General features: G+C 57.2%; 2 protein-coding genes across 6 annotated transcripts; one reads left to right on the top strand and one right to left on the bottom strand.

Annotated features, from left to right (window-relative positions):
• Window positions 1-1022: 1022 nt before the first annotated feature.
• CPLX3 (complexin 3) lies at window positions 1023-5062 on the top strand. The gene is made up of 3 exons (XM_059418497.1): window positions 1023-1186; window positions 2342-2429; window positions 4723-5062. Exons 1-3 carry the CDS (start codon window positions 1023-1025, stop codon window positions 4945-4947), a joined length of 477 nt encoding a protein of 158 aa, XP_059274480.1. The 3' UTR covers window positions 4948-5062.
• Window positions 5063-10414: 5352 nt separating this feature from the next.
• Window positions 10415-17323, bottom strand: ULK3 (unc-51 like kinase 3). 5 transcript variants are annotated; one of them, XM_059371821.1, is made up of 16 exons: window positions 17164-17323; window positions 16388-16528; window positions 16181-16301; window positions 15492-15598; window positions 14621-14764; window positions 14323-14388; window positions 13688-13843; window positions 13435-13540; window positions 13192-13232; window positions 12880-12982; window positions 12685-12749; window positions 12533-12611; window positions 12403-12443; window positions 11992-12039; window positions 11707-11773; window positions 10415-11588 (listed from the first exon to the last, which is right to left on the bottom strand). In XM_059371821.1, the coding sequence occupies exons 1-16, from the start codon at window positions 17263-17265 to the stop codon at window positions 11572-11574; spliced, it is 1404 nt and encodes a 467-aa protein (XP_059227804.1). In that variant the 5' UTR covers window positions 17266-17323; the 3' UTR covers window positions 10415-11571. The 5 variants fall into 5 exon arrangements, with proteins under 5 accessions (XP_059227804.1, XP_059227802.1, XP_059227806.1 ...); XM_059371819.1 differs by having other exon boundaries at window positions 14323-14405; window positions 15494-15598; XM_059371823.1 differs by having other exon boundaries at window positions 13688-13753; window positions 14323-14405; window positions 15494-15598.
• Window positions 17324-17362: the final 39 nt, after the last annotated feature.

The raw sequence follows: 17362 nt of genomic DNA, 5'->3' as shown, positions 1-17362 counted from the left end.
GGTCAGTACTCTCTCCTTTTGGGTGCCCAGCTCCTGCTCACACCTTACTTTTGGCAAGCGCCAGTCTTATTAAAGGTGATTTACATCTCCCAGTGCTTTGATATGCTCATTTACCTTCTGACTTCACCTTAATCTTTCTGAAGGCTTCCACTTTCTCTGGACAGGTAGCTGGCAGTGGGCTCCAAGCAGGCAAGGGGGTCAAGGACTGACTTGATTACCAAAACCCAGATACCCCACAAGGCTTGAGCCCTAGAGGATGGAGGGAGTAGAAGTCACAAACGTGTATAAGTCTATCCCCAAATTCCTCCAGAACAAAGAGTGGTACCTCCAGGTGTCCTTCCTGGCTCAGCCCAGCCAGCATCACCATGAACAACCCTCCCCTTCTCCACTTTTTGCAGCTCTAGAGTTCAGCGGGGCTGGCGGGGCTGGCGTGTGAGGGAGAACTCTGAGGCAACCCGTGGAGACAATATTGGGATTCCCGCTTTCTGGTCTCCCTCTCTTTCCCCGCGTCCAGTCCAGCTCATTGAGCAGCTGTTGGGACAGCGGGCTGGGGAGGATGGGGTACGGGCCAGGGCAGAATCTTTGCCCCTTGCTACCACTTGAAACAGCTAGCTGAAATCCTGGCTGTCAGCGACCTGAGAGGGGAGGGAGTGGGGGGAGACTGAGGAGCAGTGTTCCAGGCGCATCAGTGCAGCCCCTTTCCCTGGGGAGCGACCCCACCCCCACAGGCCCTAATCTGTTGTCAGCAATGCCCAGGCGGAGCTTGGCGTGGTAGGAGGCACGTGGGGGAGGCGGGAGTGCGGAGCGGGCACGTGGTCCAGCCTCCTCAGCCCCGTGCATGCCCCCCGCCCCCCGTGAGGAGGGGTTTGGGGAGGTGGGGGCGGGCCTGGGCGGGGGCGGGCGGCGGGAGGCTCAGAGCGTGGGGCGCCTGCCCGCGGCAGGAGCTGTCCGCGAGACCTAGTGCTGAAGTAGGTGCGGACGTGCCTGGCTCCCGGAGCCCGGTGCCAGGGCCAGCGAAGACCATGGCGTTCATGGTGAAGACTATGGTGGGCGGCCAGCTGAAGAATCTCACCGGGAGCCTGGGGGGCGGCGAGGACAAGGGGGACGGGGACAAATCGGCGGCCGAAGCGCAGGGCATGAGCCGAGAAGAGTATGAGGAGTATCAGAAGCAACTGGTGGAAGAGAAGTGAGTGGGATCCTTTCCTGGCTCCAACGACCTTCCCCCACCCCCTCCAGCCACCTGGCCGACCTCTAGGGCGGTTTCAGACCCCGAGTCCCTTACCCTACTTTTCTAGACACGGTAAGAGGCTGGCATGTGCTTTCTAGGCTGCTCCCAGAGTCACCCTATCTCAAACCCAGGACCCCGTCCCAGCTTCGCACTCCGGGCCCAGAGGGAGTGGGGGCAGGGGCAGAAAGGCTGTGGGATGGGGTGGGGGCACGTGCATTTCTGATGAAACAGGTAATCCCTTAATCCGATCTGGTCCTAACCGTCTCCATCTTCCAACTGGAGCTCCTCTGAGCCTGAGGGTTCTGAGAAAAGCGATGCCGCTGAGGGGGGTCAGAGTCACGGAGACAGATCTTGAGATGGGGCATTCATAGATACTGAGTCTCAATGTCTACTTGTGTGTGGGCAGTGCTGGGACAGAGAGGCAGCTGGGGCTGGCCCCCAGAGCTAGACTGCTTAGGTTCAGATCTAGGTTTGTCTTCTTTTTAGATGGGTGACTTTAGACAGGTTACCTAAACCTTTCTGTGCCTCAGTTTCCTCTTCTGTAAAATGGGGGTGGTAACCATAAAACTTGCCTTATATATTTATAAAGATTAAATTATTTAACGCATGTAAACTGCATAGCACAATGCCTGGCACATGCTATATCATTAAACATTAGCTATTATTTCGCTTAATCCTGATAATAGTTTTGTGAGTTGCAAAAGAGGGAAGTAAGTGGCGTACCAAAAGTGGCAATGCAGCCGGGACGCAAACCCAAGTCTGTCCCGAATACTTTCCCCCACACGACACAATCTGTCAGGAAGGGAAAAGACAGACGGAGTTGGAGGCTGCGAGGGACACGTATTAGGGTCTGCAGAATGAGCGAGACAGGCTGACGCTCCTGCCGGGAGAGTCCAGTGGCAGGTGCAGAGAAAGGGCCGCGATGATGTGGGGAGAGGCAGCAAAGACTGAGACCCAAGACCCGCCAGGTGGGAGCACACAGCCACTGCCGAGTCAGGAAGGATGATGTTAGCGCCCCGGGAAGGGATGCACAGAGACCCCTCGGCCCTTCCCTCGCAGACCCCGCCCATTCTCTCAGCCCCTGAGATGACTCCGCCCCCGGTGCCCCCGCAGGATGGAGCGGGATGCGCAGTTCACGCAGAGGAAGGCTGAGCGGGCCACGCTGCGGAGCCACTTCAGAGATAAATATCGGCTGCCCAAGGTAAGCTTAGGAGCCTGGGCTGCTAGGCACATTGGGACCCTGAGCTTGGGGCTCCCCACTCTTCCTCCAGACTCTGGACTCCACAACTCAGCTCCTGGAACTCAGGGAGTTCTTGGTTGGATCCTTCTTTCTCAGAGGAAAGAAGACTCAGAGGCCACGGCTTGGTGCTGCAAGGAAGCCCAGCCTTCCCAAGACTGATAGGTTTGTGTTTCTGGAGCCAGTTCAAGCCCCTTCTCTCCCCCATGTCCCCTTCCCCCAAACCCTAATCAGGCCCAGGCAGAGGAAGAATCGGAAAGCAGTTGATTTTACTGCAAGGTTGAGTACGAGGTTGAGGTTGAGTCCTGAGCTCCTGCACACGGGGTGGGGGAGGAGGGGGACAGGGACAGGGGTAGAGAATGCAGCACCCTCTGTGGTTCAGGTGCTCGGTCTTCATCCCCTTATGTAGTCCCTCAATAACGTTTCCAGGTGGCTATCACCCACACTACAAATAAGGAAATTGAGGCTCAGAGAGATTACAAGATGACAAGGCCACACAGCCAGCTAGTGTTGGAGCAGGGTCAGAGCTCAAGCCTGTGAACATGGAACCTCAGGTTGCTGTAGGACCCCAGCTGCCATCCAGGGTAGGAGTCCCTCTGCAGAGAGCAAAATGCCCCTTGGTTGGTCAACAGCCAAATGTCTCCTACAGGCATTACAGCACTGGATGGGCATGGAATTGTTGCCTAAGGAGGAAAGTGAGGCACAAAGTACTCCCAGTGCCCAGAATCTTCCACTTAAATTAGAAGATCAGACATGTGAACATCACATTCTCTCATTCAACAAATCTTTACTGATCCTTTGGCTGCCTCTGACTCTCCAGAGGGCACCAGTCTCTCAGAGGGAAAACCAGTCCAGGAAGCCAGGAAATGTAATGAGTTAAACCCAGCTAGGAATGGAGTCATTGCTCAAATGCTTGCACTAAGCCCGTTAAGAGACACAATTCCTGCCATCAGAGAACCTGCATCTAATGAAAGAGGCAAGACTGGGTGCCTGGGTGGCTCCGTCAGTGAAGCGTCCGCCTTCGGCTCAGGTCATGGTCCTGGGGTCCTGGGATCGAGTCCCGTATCTGGCTCCCTGTTTGGCTGTGAGCCTGCTTCTCCCTCTGCCTCCATCTCTATCCCCTGCCTGTTCTCTCTCTCTCTCAATTAAATAAAATCTTTTTCAAAAAGCGGGGGGTAGGGTGGAGTGGAGGGAAGTCTTGGCTGTAACTGAGTAGGACATAGAGTAGAAAGGGCCAGGGTCCCCAAAGGGGTAGAGAAATACGATGGCAACCAGTAGGTGTGCAGAGAGAGCACAGATATTTGAATCCATGATGTAGGTTTTTTTTTTTTTAAAGATTTTATTTATTTATTTGACAGAGATCACAAGTAGGCAGAGAGGCAGGCAGAGAGAGAGAGGAGGAAGCAGGCTCCTTGCTGAGCAGAGAGCCGATGTGGGGCTCTATCCCAGGACCCTGAGATCATGATCTGAGCCAAAGGCAGAGGCTTTAACCCACTGAGCCAACCAGGTGCCCCATAGGTTTATTTTTTTAAAGATTTTATTTATTTATTTGAGAGAGAGAGAGAGAGCACAAGCAGGGGAAGAAGGAGAGGGAGAAAAAGCAGACTCCCCACTGAGCAGGGGGCCTGACACAGGACTCGATCCCGGGACTTTGGGACCATGACCTGAGCCAAAGTCAGCCCCTCAGCTGACTGAACCACCCAGGCGTCCCCATGATGTAGGTTTAAAACAAGTGCCTCTGCTTCCTAGTTGTGTGACTTGCACAAGTTACTTGAGTAATTTGCTTACTTAAAACTGAGCCTCAATTTCCCCTTATTTGTAAAATAGAAATAAGAACACCTACCTCACAGGGGTATTTTGAATGTCAGTCATACAATAGGCACTTAATAAATGGTACACATCACTACGATCTATACATCCTCCAGCGTAGGCAATGAACGCCAGCCTATGACCTAGCTGCCTGGAACAGTTTGACTCCTAAGCATTTCCATTTTGCTTTATTCACTATGCGAGTGTCTTTAGTATGTCAGAATGAAGTTAGGTGGTATAAAATGCAAGGCGTGGAAGTGCAAGGTCTCCGTGTCCCAAGTGTCCAAAGCTCGATCCTGGGATGTGCGGGTGGGGGCTGAGCTCACCGGAACATGTGGCTCGAGAATCTAGGGGCTGGGAGCCCAGGCCAGGCCTCCCCACTGTCCCTTCAACTCTGGGTCTTCCTGGGCCTCCAGCCCCACTCTGCCTCTTCCCCTCTTCCCTTCAGAATGAGACAGATGAGAGCCAGATTCAGATGGCAGGTGGAGACGTGGAGCTGCCCCGGGAGCTGGCCAAGATGATTGCGGAGGACACAGAGGAGGAGGAGGAGAGGGCCTCTGTCCTCGGGCAGTTGGCCAGTCTCCCTGGCTTGGACATCGGCTCACTCAAGGACAAGGCCCAGGCCACACTGGGGGACCTCAAGCAATCAGCTGAAAAGTGCCATATCATGTGACTACTCCCCCTGGGGTTGCCACTGGGGTGACCAGAGGGCTGGGTCCACATGAGGGTTAAGAGCATGTCTCAATGCCCAGGGACCCACACCCCATCTTAGTTTTGTTTCCCCCCCATCCCATGTTAGTTCAGGACCCTTCTCATCCATGGCCCAATCCTGCCTTCTGGTCTTTCCTTCTCCACTGGGACCAAAGTCCCCATTCCTCTCTTTCCCTCAGGACCCACCCTCTCTACTCAGCTTGGAGAGGCCTCCTAAGATTATAGGAATATGCCCATCCCTCTCTGGCCGTGGCCCTAAGTTCCTGCACACAGGAGCGCCCATAGAGAGACCTAGAGAGACGTGGAAACCATGGCATGGGTGGAAGCTTGGGCCACAGACACATCCTGGCAAACACAGACACACACACACACAGAGACACACAGGCCAGCCCCTCCAGACACCAACACTCAGACATGCTTAGAGGGGTCTTTGGGCAGACACCCTCAGTAGACCAGAAGCCCAAGGTTGAGCCTCCATGTTCATTCTCTGTGAAAGCCACTGTTCTTTTTGGTCTTCACTGCATCATCTCTAAAATGAGGATGGACTGGGTAATTTCTAAGACTCTTTCTGGCTTGGCCTCCTTGGCCCTCAGAGCCAACCCCGCACTCCTCCTTGGGCAGGACAACAGCTGCAGCCATAGCCAGGAGCGGCTGCCACTGTGCCGTGGGCTCTGGCTCTCGGGAGCTGAGCGATGCTGTGTGAGGGGCTGAGTGCCAAGGATGAAGCTGGCACTGAACGGTAGCCCAGGCGGCTCCAGGCCTTCTCTGGACCCAGGCCCAGGCAATTTCTATTCTGTTCCTGTAGAACTCTCTCTGGATTCCATAGCTGGATCTCCTCCGTCAGCTCCGTGAAAAATAAAAATTTGAAATGATGTACCTATCTTCCCACTTCTTACAGACCTCCAGGAATTTGGGGGTTAGTAGCCCCACAGTCCTCCTCACCCATAGTTTCATAACAATGCCAGCCTCTGTAAGATGTTCAAGCCCTACCCTTCTGGGCCCCTGGGCAAGGGCGGGGTTCCTGCATAGATGGAAGGTGCCAGGTCCAGCCTGGGGCTGGATGAAACAGGTCTGGGCTTTGAGGAGAGGGTGTGGTAGCCAGCTGGATGGGGGTGCAGTGGACAAGGTCGGGCCTCTAAGCCATTACTTGGGACCCCAGGAGGGGCTCTGGTTCGATCACAGCTGTCTCTGGCACCAACGCCTATCCCCCCTTCTCACCTCGGAGATGGAAGGTGTAACTAAGAGAAGGCAGGACAACCGCCTCCCAGTCTGGGCACCGCTGTATGGCTTTGAGCGGGTCTCTTTCCCTCTGGAGTCTATTTTCCCTGCTGTGTAATGAAGAATTAACCCCTCCTAAGTAATAAGGTTTCAAAGGATGACTGTTTGTAAAGCCTTTGGCGTGTGGCAAACCATCAATAAATGACAACTGATTCCTTAGAAAACAAAGACAAACAAACAAAAATAAAGAGCACAAATCTCATCCTACTTACTTGTGGGGAGGGAGTCCAGGAAACCAACCGCAAGCTGGCCACCCAGGGTCCTGAACAGCAACAGGGTGCTACAGACCAAGCCCCGGTGCCCGCTGCCTGGTACCAGCCTTCAGAAGCCAACCAAGGTTTACAGGCAGCACGGCTATAGGAGGGCTTGGTTTCAGGGCTAAGTTTCCACTGGGCCTCCCTTGTAAAATAAGAGCACGAAACATAAAACCTGTTCAGTAGGTAATGTGGGGAGAAACAGGTGGAAGAGGGAGGAGAAAGAGAGGACGAGGCACGAGGAAGGTGAAGACAGGGAGGGGGACACAGGCCCAGGATAGGAAGACTTGAGCTGTCACACCGAGCCTTCTCGCCTGAGCGTCTCCCGGGAAGGGGCCTGTGTCTCTGAGCTGCTCCTAGGCTGCCCCCCTGGGCAGTCTCTGGACAAAAACCCCTCCTGACCTTCCAGGAGCGGGAGGAGACCCAAGCTGGAGCCCCAGGCTGGGTGTGTGTGTGTTGGCGGGGGGGCGGTGCGTGGGCCTCCTCGACAGCGTCCGCAGCAAGGCCCACGTCAGCACTCCACCCTCCAGGGGCCTTCTGCTTAATGGGATTGGACAGACCCTTTTTCCCTCAGTGGTTTGCAGGACCCAGATGAAAGAGGCAGAGAGCCAGGCCGTGAGGGAGGCTGGGGGTTAACACTCACTGAGTCCTCACAAACCCAGCTGACTGGGGTCAGGGAGTGTGGGGGGACTGCTGAGCCTCCACACTTGTTTCCTTCTCTCACCGGGAAACCTCAGGAAGCCCTGGTCTGTGTGTCCCTGCACTGGAGGGAGGTGGCTCTGGGGCAAAAGGAGCCAGCTCTAGGGCCCAGGCAGAGGTGGACAGGCTGAGGGGTCTCCAGACTCTGTTGGCCTCTCCCTGCCTCCCCTCTTCCTTCCCCTGCTTTCAGGGCTTCTCTGCTAGTCCATGTCCTTCTCATTTGTGTCCCCCACCCACTTCCACCTTGTTCCTGCCTCCTACCTGGCCTATACTCATACCCTCAGGCGGGGGGCCTCCTCTGTACCCGCCCCAGTCCCAAGCCCTCAGGGCGTGTCAACGGGACTACTGGCCCACTACTCTCTCCCTGGCTGGTTTCTGCTTCCACTTATTCACACAGTCACTTGGTCTGTGACTGGTGCACCCGCCTGATGTGATGCGAGGGCCACAGAGAAAGCCACTTGCCCCCCAACTTCCCTTTTCCCAGCCATTAAAACCCTGCCATCAGTACAGCATAGTCTAGAGTAAATAATTCACCTCCCTGGTCTTTTGCTTTCTCCTGTTTTTTTCTTCCCTCCTCCCTTCCTCATTCTCAAGCTGGCAGGCGGTCTGAGGATACAGGAGAGCTTGAAAGGGGGTGAAACAGCCCCCGTGTCCGGACCCCCTCCGCACTTCCAGGAAGAGAGGCATGGCAAAGATGGCCAGCCTGCTCCCCTCACCCCACCCCCATTCTCTGGCCCTGTAATCTGGGCGATTTCAGGAAGATGGGTGACCCTGCCCTGCTCCAGTCCCCTTCTTCTGCCTTCTATTTACCCAGACAGCTCAGGCCTGGTTGTCAGAGGGAGAGGGGCGCAGAGGGAAGCAGTGACTTTCCAGAGGCCAGCTGGTCCCCAGGGAGGATTTGGGAGGGTGTTGGGGTTTGGAGTTCAGCGGACTTCCCCTTCCCGCATTGGCCAGATGGTACCTCCTCAGACACAGATGCCCCCTGGCAGGCACTGGGGACATCTGGGGGAATGTTCGCTTGCAGAGCCCGAGGTGCCGGCAGTGCCTGTTGACCCAGCTGATGCCTGAGGTTGGGTTAGGACCGGGGAGCTGTGCGAGGGGAGTGGGAGGGAGCCATAGAGCCTGCTGCCCTGCCTCTATCCCCGTGCCTGGGGGCAGAACTGTTCCCAGAAAATCCTGTGGGGCAAGGCTCAGGTAAAGCAGGGGAGCCGGGGTGGGTGAGCTGGGGGAGCAGTGGAGTTAAGGCTGCCTCAGCCTTATTCGCAGGACCTGTGCCTGTGTGTGTGTGACCACAAGTGTAAGTCCATGTCTGCACGCATCTGTGAACCTGAACTTGGCTTTGTTGTTTTTGTGTCTGCTGCCCATGGCCTATTAGTGTCTCTGTGTTAGTGTGTCTGTGGGATTTCAAGTGTGTGTAGGGGTTACTCTAGAGAAGGTGATGTGCCCCCTCCCCTCATGTCCCAGCCTCAGGACTGGGCCGTCTCCCATGTCAGGGCTGGGACAGCAGCTGGCTTCTGGTGACTAGAGTTCTACTAGGTAGGGGCACCTGGGTGGCTCAGTGGGTTAAAGCCTCTGCCTTGGACTCAGGTCGAAGGGATTGAGCCCTGCACTGGGCTCTCTGCTCAGAGCTCTCTGGGAGCCTGCTTCTCCCCCTCCCCTCTCTCTGCCTGCCTCTCTGCCTACTCGTGATCTCTATCAAATAAATAAAGTCTTAAAAAAAAAAAAAAGAGTTCTTCTAGATGACCTCCTGCAGGAACCAAAGTTCTTGGTCCTTCCACTTCTTCCTACCTAGCAGAAGAAAGGGCAGGCTGAGCACAGGGAACCCTCAGTCTGCTCCAGTGGCCCATCTGCTGCTCCCAGGGCTGGCCCCTTGGGAGGCAGAGGGACCCGAGGCTCAGGGGCTCCCCCAGCTTGGCCTAGTGCTGGCTCTGGGCTTGGGGAACTGAGTGTAAGTGGGAGGATGGGGTGGGTAAGGCACGCGAACGCTGGGGCATGTCTGCTCTGTTTTGCGCACTTTCGAAGTGTTAAATGTGAGAGACAGAAACTCGCTCCTAGGAGGAAAAATATGTATTTTTTAAAGCAGATTAGCATATTTCCTATACGTCTCCACCATTCGAAGAGAACCCTAGAGAGCGAAGCCCACCTCCTCTGGCTGAGCAGCCTCCTTCCTTGGCAGGTGGCTTAGACACGACCAGCCTGAGGCCCCAAGAAGTTTCCTTCTTCTGGGCCTCCTCCACTGGCCTCAGCTTCCCTGGCCTTTCCTGTCCCTGAAGTGGGGTCCTCCTCCCCACTCCCATCTGTAGGAGTTTTGGGCTCTTGTTTGGGCACAGCCAATGAAGCACAATGCAGACATCACATACACACAGTGGGGTCCGCGGGCCAACGCTTGAGCCCATTATCCTTCTGTTCCGTTGAGTCTTTCAAGCCCCCCCTTCCTTATTCCCACTCTCCCTCCCATCCAGTCTTCTCCACCCGCCCGCCCACTGGGTCAAGTCACTCTCCTTCCTTTCCCTCATTTTTCTCAAGGCTTTCTTGAGCAACCTACTCCCAGAGATAACCTGAAGTACATTCCTTTCCCTAAATCTGAAAATAACATTGTGCTGAACTTGTACTGTGTCAGGCTCACATACAGGAACTCCTTTCATCCTTACAAACCACCACCAGCCACTTACCTTCATCCTCATTTTACCAAGAAACCAGCTAATGGGTCCCAAGCTTCAGAGCCAAAGGGCAGAGCCAAGATGTTGGTCATGCCTTCTGCCCTCTAGACCACTGCTTGACACTGCCCCCTAATGGCCAGGCCAAGGGCTTGGGGGGGAAATTAAGGCCTTCCCAGTATGGAAGCCCTTCCCTGGCCACACTGGAGGCCCCTCAAAGGGAGGCAGCTCCCCCTCCCTTAACTCCCCAAAGATGCTCCTGGCTGCTGTTCAGACCAGGACATGGTAGGGGGACAGCAGGCTGATGGAAACTATTTCAGCTTGGGGTCTGGGGAGCTGGGTTTGGGCACTAGACCCTGGAGAGAATGCTCACTGCTCTGGCTCACTGCTGACTCACCAGTCCAGAGGACAAGGGCATGGGGAGGCTGGGGACCTTCCCTGCTCTCCCTCAAGTTTCCCAGCATTTCCTGGGATCCCTCCAGCCCCAGCCTGTGAACCAGGAGATACCCTATTTTTTCCAGGGCAAGAAGAGAAGCACAAGTTCAGAAAATAATTTAATAGAGAAACCATGAATTACATTCTTTATACCTAGCCTCCTGCAAAGACGCCTCCTGTCCCAAGGAGGCACTAAAGAGCACAAAGGTTACGTATCATCAGCAACCTTGTGGACTTTTAAAATTAAAAGAACCCCCAAATAATTCCACTGGGTGAACACTGTTCTCTAGATTAGTCACTTTGTCCTCTTAAAAGCCCATGTGGGGAGCTGAGGAGGTATTAACAGCATCACTGGAGAGCTGGCGAGGTCGGGCCCAGAAAGGGGAAAGGACTTGCCCAGGGTCACACATGGGGGTGGGGGGTAGCAGCAACATCAGACCCAGAACCAGGTCCCTGGATTGCTGGCTCTTTCTTAGGGGGTCTGGCAGCCTCCATGCCTCCCCACTCCAAGCCAGGACCAGCTCTGAGGCAAGTAGGGGTGAAGGATGAAGGCTGCAGACCACTCCCCTTGTGCCCCCTGGGCCAGAGCAGGAACAAGGCATGGCTTTCTTAAATCGACCCCACCCCTGAAAAGTACATTATTTTCACGTCTGAAGGATTATCTTAAAATACTCAGAGGGTGAGCGAGGGTCAGCTCCCAGGAAAACTGGGCACTCTGTGGGCCTGAGTCCACACCGAGAGGTGGGTGGTCCCTGAGGGTCTTGGGAGTGTCCTGGTCCCATGCAAGGAGGGAGGCGAGTTGCACTAAGGGTTTCCAGGAAGGCAGGGGTGGGCACAGGGCACAGCTGCCTGCTGAGAGGGGAAGAGGCAAGAACAGAAGTGCCTGCGGAAGGCCCCCTGCCCCGTTCTCAGAGCAAAACTAGAGGCCTCATGTCCCCAAAGTGCCAGGCTCAGGATCCAGCAACCACCACATAACCAAAGTCACATGAAGGAATCTCTTCTCCCAGAGTCCTGGTCCCCTTCCCCCAGGGCCAAGGCCCAGTGCTGCCAACACCGACATGGGCCATCAGACCTCCTGGGAAGTGCAGAAGATCTTGAGGGGGGCTGGGGATCCTGGGATGTGTGTGGGGGGTTGTCTAAGAGTTGCCCATCCAGGAAGCCTGTTCCATAGTGTTCCGGAGGGCCACAGAATTCTGGGCATCAGTCTAAGGGAGTGTGTCCCAATTAGGGGTAGCTGTGGCCCATCCAGTCATCCCTCCAGGGTCACTGCAGGGTGCACGCTGTGGAGAGGAAGTGGGGGAAAGTCCATTTTAAGCCTCTGGCACAGAAGCAGAATCCAGGGCCGCCCCCAGCCCTTCCCTCTCCTTGGTAAGGGTCCGACTCCAGGGCAGGACTCACAGCTTCGAACAGACTCCGACAGCCCTTCTTTGTCCAGGGTCTCAGTGGCCCAGTGAGACTCCCTCATCTGTGGAACGTAAAGGCAGCGCAGGGGTGAGAGACAGCGAGATATGGGCACAGGGCCACACTGAGCAGCCGCTAAGCGGCTGAGCATGAGTGCCAAGGACAGAGACAGCGATGGGGGGACCTTCAGAGGAAGACGGAAGGGGGAGACATGTAAGGGGGTGCAGGGGACAGGCAGCCGCAGGCAGAGAAGGGCAGGATGCAGCCAGCCCGCATGCCCACCTTGACCTGCTCCTTTAGGTATTCAGCTCGAGCCATGAGGTTCTGAACCTGCCGGGGGAAAACACGTCCATGGGGGTGTGGGCCGGAGGGGCCTTCAAACTGCTTTCCTCCTCATGCTCGATGCTCTCCAGAACCCTCCACCCCACCCAAACCAGGCCCCCTGAGCTCTTTCTCCGCTCCCTTCTCCAGGAGGCCTTTCCAACCAAAGCAGCGCCACCCTGTCTGTCCCCGTGCCCTGACCCCCGGCACCTGAGCCCCTGATGGAGCACGCAGGGCCCCTGGAATTCCCCAGGCTGTGAGGTCTGACTCCCAGCCTTGGAACACCCTGCGGGAAGCTGAGGACCCCCAGCACGGGAGCAGGGGGAAGAGGGGAAGAGGAAGCCTCCCAACCCTCTCAACCACGGCAGGCACCTCAGTGTGAAGCAGCTCCCGCCTCCGGCCTGGGGGCTCCGCTACAAAGAGAGGGAGGGTGTGCGGTGAGCAGTGAGCGATGGGCAGCCCGTGGCCTGGGGGCCAGTGGTGATGGTGGGGATGCGCTCACCTGCCAGCAGCACCAGCAACTCCCCCAGGCCATGCTGGTACAGGTCCAGGGCATCCTGTTCCCCACCGGCTTCCTCCTCCTACAACCACGGAGACAACAGGTCACTTCATGTCATGCCCTGCACTTTTCCTGCCCTCGCACTGTGTGCCTACCTTGGCTGTGGCGGCCGAAGCCACTTCCAGGGCAGCAAGGAGGCGAGGCTTGTCCCGGGCCATCTCTGGGATGAGGACAAAGGCTCAGGGTGAGGAGGAGCAGCCTGCTTTCCATCTCAGGGAAACTACCCCATGCTGCTGCCCCCTTAGGCTGGAGGGAAGCTGCTGGGGCCTGAGGCCAGGAACCAGGCCTACCTCTGAGCAAGTCACGTGCAGAAGTCCCCTGCTTCAGCAGGGCCTGATTGGAGGAGGAGACGATGGCTTTGAGCTCCTCAGCCCGGGACACGTACTGCCTCACCTGCAGGAGGGGAAGGGCTGATAAGGTGCTGCCCCAACCTCACCTTCCTCCCCGGCACCCACCTCCAGGTTCTGCCCCATGCTGTAAGGACAGGGGGCCACTGAGATGGACCTGACCCTCCCTAGGAATGAAGTTTTGGTTCTTAGTTCTAAGAGAGCCGGTTTGCAGAGACCCCAGGATTGCCCACCCCAGGAGGGTCCCTCACCTACCTTTGCCTTAATTGCCTCCTTCCGCTGGGCATCCACTTCATCTGCAGATAGTGGGGGTTTGCGTGAGGTGTCTGCTCTGCCCCCCCACCAAATCCTCTGGGACCCTCAAAAGGACCAAGTGCCAGATTTACCCTCAAAACTGCCTTGTTTCCCACAAAACTCTGGGTGGGGAGCTGCTTCTGGAATCCATCCACTGCAGCTGGAGCTGCCCCCCCGCTGCACCCCAAGGCTCAAGGCACTCACAGTGAAGGGCAGGCACGAAGAAGTCCAGTGCTTGGCAGTAGAGGGATAAAGCGGCCGCAGCCTGTCCGTCCTGGTCCTTCTTCACAGCCTGTACCACAAGGGCGGTCTGGGGGACAGGCAGGTCAGGGGTCAGGCCCATCCCCAGGCTCAGCACGAAAGGAGAGGGGCAGATCCCTGGTGCATCACCGAATGGGGTTAATGAGCGCCCCCCTCAACCTGCCCTCCTCCTCCGCCCTCCCACTGGCCCTTTTACCGCACGAGCCAGGCTCTCCCTGCTGGGCATGTGCTCCAGGTCCACCCAGGGGTGGGCAAAGAAGTCCTGGAAGGAGATGCGACGATTGGGGTCCCGCTCCAGGAGCCGCTGCAGCAGGTCCCGGCAGTCTCGGGAGAGCGGGGGCCGCAGGGGGAGCTGCAGGGAGGGTGGGAGCCAGATCACAGGGGGCCCCAGCACCTCAGCCCCCAGCCCAGGGGCCGGTCAGGGATGCCCCAGAGGAACATGTGTACAGGGGGAGAATTGGAGCCTCGGGAAGAACAGTGACAGGACAAGGCGCTGGGTGCCGGGGGGAGCCACGCCCTCGCAGGAAGCCTTGCTATTGTGAACCCCATGTACTTGCTTCTCCTTCCCCGATCCCTCTTGGTAAGGCTGGGCCTGGCCTGCTGGCTTTGAGGGCCCGCACACAATCAGTGGGGCAGTCCCTTTGCATCCTGTCTGGAGCTGATCCGGGTTCCCAGAACCCTCTAGAGCCCCAACCTCCCCTCTAGAGCACGTCTAGCACCACAAAGCCAGCCTGGAGCCCATGCCCCAGGCTGTGCAGTGGCAGCGAGGGCACCTAACTCAGGGCCCCGAAGCCCTCTCCCAACAGGTTGCCAGGGCTTTCTGAGACCCACCTCGATAACCCGGTTGCTCCGGATCTTCTCCTCCAGCTCTGAGAATGACCTGGAGGCAAAGGGGGGCTGCCCGAAGAGGGCTTCTGTGGAAGGGAGGCAGAGCGCAGGCTGGGAGGGGACAGGGTCAAGCCTGGCCTGGCCCACACCTTGGGGTCGGGGGGCTGACACCTCTCATGGCAGGGACTCCGGGCCTGCAGAGTCCCATTCATTAGAACCCCTTAAGAGGGGCCCTAGAGAGGTCTTGCCTGAGGACACATGGTGGAGGTCCGGGGGTTGGGGCTGGGGACAGAGCTCTCACCGTACAGGATGACCCCCACGGACCAGAGGTCCACACGGGCATCGTACTGCCGCTGACACACCATCTCGGGGGCCATGTATAGTGGGGAGCCACGGAGCACGTGCTTCTCGTCCCAGGGAGACATGTGCTGTGCAAAGCCAAAGTCTGCGGGCAAGAGGCCGGGCAGCAGGGCCCTGATTCTAGCTGCTGCATCTCCTGCCCTTTAAAGCTTCACCCTGTGCTCCAGGACAGGGCTCCTCCCCACCCGCCAGGCTCACCAGGCTCACCAGGATCAATCCTCCTCTGTGGCTTTTGCTCACCCCCTTTCTCTCCAAATCCTAAAGCCTAAAACACCCTCCTCCATCTTCCTCTGGAAGCCAGCCCCCTCAGGCATCTTTTTCCAGGAAGCCCACCCTGATCACATCAGCTATGAGGATAAGGGCCCACCAGGAGTTAGAAGCTGAGGTTTTACCTTGCTTTCTGGCCTCCCAGCCTCAAGTCCATTCTTGGCCACAGCCACCTCCACCCCCCCATCCCCCCATCCCCCAACACTGTCACAGACTAAGTCACGTGTTGAGCCCCAACCCTGGGGACAGACCAGATCCCAACCCTGCTCACACGGTCAGTCCTTCCTGTCATCACACATGGAGTCCTGACCCTGACCCCAAACTGAGCCCTGGCCCCATCCAGTCCATTGCTGGAGTCCAGCGAAGGGAGCTTGAGAAACGTCCTGCCTTTTGGTGGCGGGCCTATCCCTGCATTTCCCAGCCTGTCATGGCTTGATGACTCAATAGAGGGTATCATGAGAACTAGGGCTGCTGAGCGAGCCTGGGCAGCGTGAGGCCCCTGCACACCCACCCTCCAAACCCCATCCCTGATGTTCCAGACTCACACCTGCCAGTTTGAGATGGGGCTTCTCCAAGGAGCTCAGCAGAATGTTCTGTGGCTTCAGATCCAGGTGAGAGATATTCCGTTCATGCAGGAACTGCAGGGCACTAGCTGGGGAATAAGACCCACATGGAGAAACAGGGGTCAGAGAAGGCCATCCCTCACCTGTCTTTCACCACCCCGCCTGCGCCCCTGCCAGCCTTATATCTGCCCCTTCAAGCCTGCCCAACTGGACTTCTACAATGGCTGCTCTACCAAATGTTTTAATACTTAAATATCAGGTTCCTGCCACTTCTAAGAATTGAGCCCCAGGTCCCAGGCGCAGGCAGTTGGTCCCCTTGACCCGTTAGCAAGTCCCCTCCCCCTCCTAGAAGCCTCCCCAGCCCCCCAACCCTTAAAGTCTTGTTATTTTCCTTGGCAAAGCACTTGAGTCCTACCCTTAGGCCCTGGAAAATTCTATGAGTTCCTTATATTGTGTTCCATGTGTGGAAACCCGGACTCCCCACAAAAGAGGGTTCCTCTCTCTCTCTCATGTCATCCTTAAGCCAGGATAGGCATGTGGGAAAGATGGGGCCCTAACAATACAAGCTGAAGCAGAGACAACTACTAAGAATGGTTCTACGCCTGCAGTGGGAGGTTGAGGGGGGCAGAGATCACGAGAAGGGGCGTCAGGAGGGGGTCCGAGGCTTTTACCCAACTGCTGCATGAAGACACGGGCCACTTTCTCAGGCAGAATTCTGCGGGTATGGATGAAGCGAGACAGGTCACCCCCTGCGCAGAACTCCATGATGAGGTAGATGTTGTCGCTGTCCCACTGCGGTTATAGAGGCAGAGAGGCAACTTGAAGAGAATGCCCCTTCTCTAGCTCCCTTTGGGGGTGGCCCCACCCCAGGTCCACACCTGGAAGTCTTTCAGCTGTACAATGTGGGGGTGCCGGATGCCCTTGAGGATCTCAATCTCTGTCAGGAGGTTCTCCACAGATGCCTTGTTCAGACTCTTCTTGGCCACACACTTTATGGCTACCACCTCACGGGTGTCCTTCTGTGGGGACAGGAGATTTGAGGTTTCTGCCTTGAGAGGAACAGAGCCCATGCTGGGGCCCTCCTGCCCCATCACTGGGCCTCCCCACTCACATCAGCCTCCAGGCTTCCCAGCTTCCCCTTCCCAGGCCAGGGAGGCACTGGGCTTCTGGAATCCCGGGCTCCCCACCCAGTCTAATGTTCTCCATAATCGATTTCATTGTATTCTAGAGCGCCCCCACGAAGGTGTGTCATTCAGTGTTCTAGAGCGGCGCACTCCGATTCCTAACTGGGTCCAGCCTTCTAGAACTCTGTCCCAGACTCCTTCCAGCCCACCAAGGATCCTCCCTGTTCTGCTCCTAACCTACGCCTATCTGCCTGTGACACCGAGCTTCACCGAGGCCTCACCTGCTTCTCCAGACAAAACAGAGCTGTGTGGGCGTGCGTTTTTGTTTTTAAAACCTAAGGGTGGCAGTCAGCTCCCAGCTCCTCCACCGAAGCGCGGCCGGCCGCGGGCCATTGCTCGCAACTCGCCTCTCTCTCGCCCATCCGGGCTCGCTCGGAGTCTGGCGAGCACACGGGCCGGGCCCTCACTAGTGCCCCAGCCCCGTCCCTGCCCAGCGCGGGGGTCCCCAGGGCGCCCTGCCCCGCACCCACCTTGGCGTAGGCTTTGTACACCGTGGCATACGTGCCGCTGCCCAGGCGCTCAGTGAGGATGAAGCCGTCCAGCCGCGGGGGACCCCAGGCGGGCCCCGCCATCCCCGCCGCCCGGTGCCCGCCGCTTCCTGCTTCACGGCGCCGCGTTCCGGCGCGCAGCCCTGCGGTCAGGGCGCGCGGGCGCGGGCCGGACTCCACG

Source organism: Mustela nigripes, chromosome 13, assembly GCF_022355385.1.
Source record: "Mustela nigripes isolate SB6536 chromosome 13, MUSNIG.SB6536, whole genome shotgun sequence".
Taxonomy (NCBI): Eukaryota; Metazoa; Chordata; class Mammalia; order Carnivora; family Mustelidae; genus Mustela; species Mustela nigripes.
This window is presented reverse-complemented; position numbering and strand designations above follow the sequence as displayed.

Bases quoted from the DNA above. Each gene is read 5' to 3' on its own strand.
- CPLX3 (XM_059418497.1), top strand. From the start codon at position 1,023: ATGGCGTTCATGGTGAAGACTATGGTGGGCGGCCAGCTGAAGAATCTC. The intron at 1,187-2,341 runs GTGAGTGGGATC...GTGCCCCCGCAG, and splicing joins AAGCAACTGGTGGAAGAGAA to GATGGAGCGGGATGCGCAGT. The intron at 2,430-4,722 runs GTAAGCTTAGGA...TCTTCCCTTCAG, and splicing joins ATAAATATCGGCTGCCCAAG to AATGAGACAGATGAGAGCCA.
- ULK3 (XM_059371819.1), bottom strand. From the start codon at position 17,265: ATGGCGGGGCCCGCCTGGGGTCCCCCGCGGCTGGACGGCTTCATCCTC. The intron at 15,599-16,180 runs GTAAAAGCCTCG...CTTATTCCCCAG, and splicing joins TGTCTTCATGCAGCAGTTGG to CTAGTGCCCTGCAGTTCCTG. The intron at 12,983-13,191 runs GTAGGTGAGGGA...CCCCTCCTGCAG, and splicing joins AGGAGGCAATTAAGGCAAAG to GTGAGGCAGTACGTGTCCCG.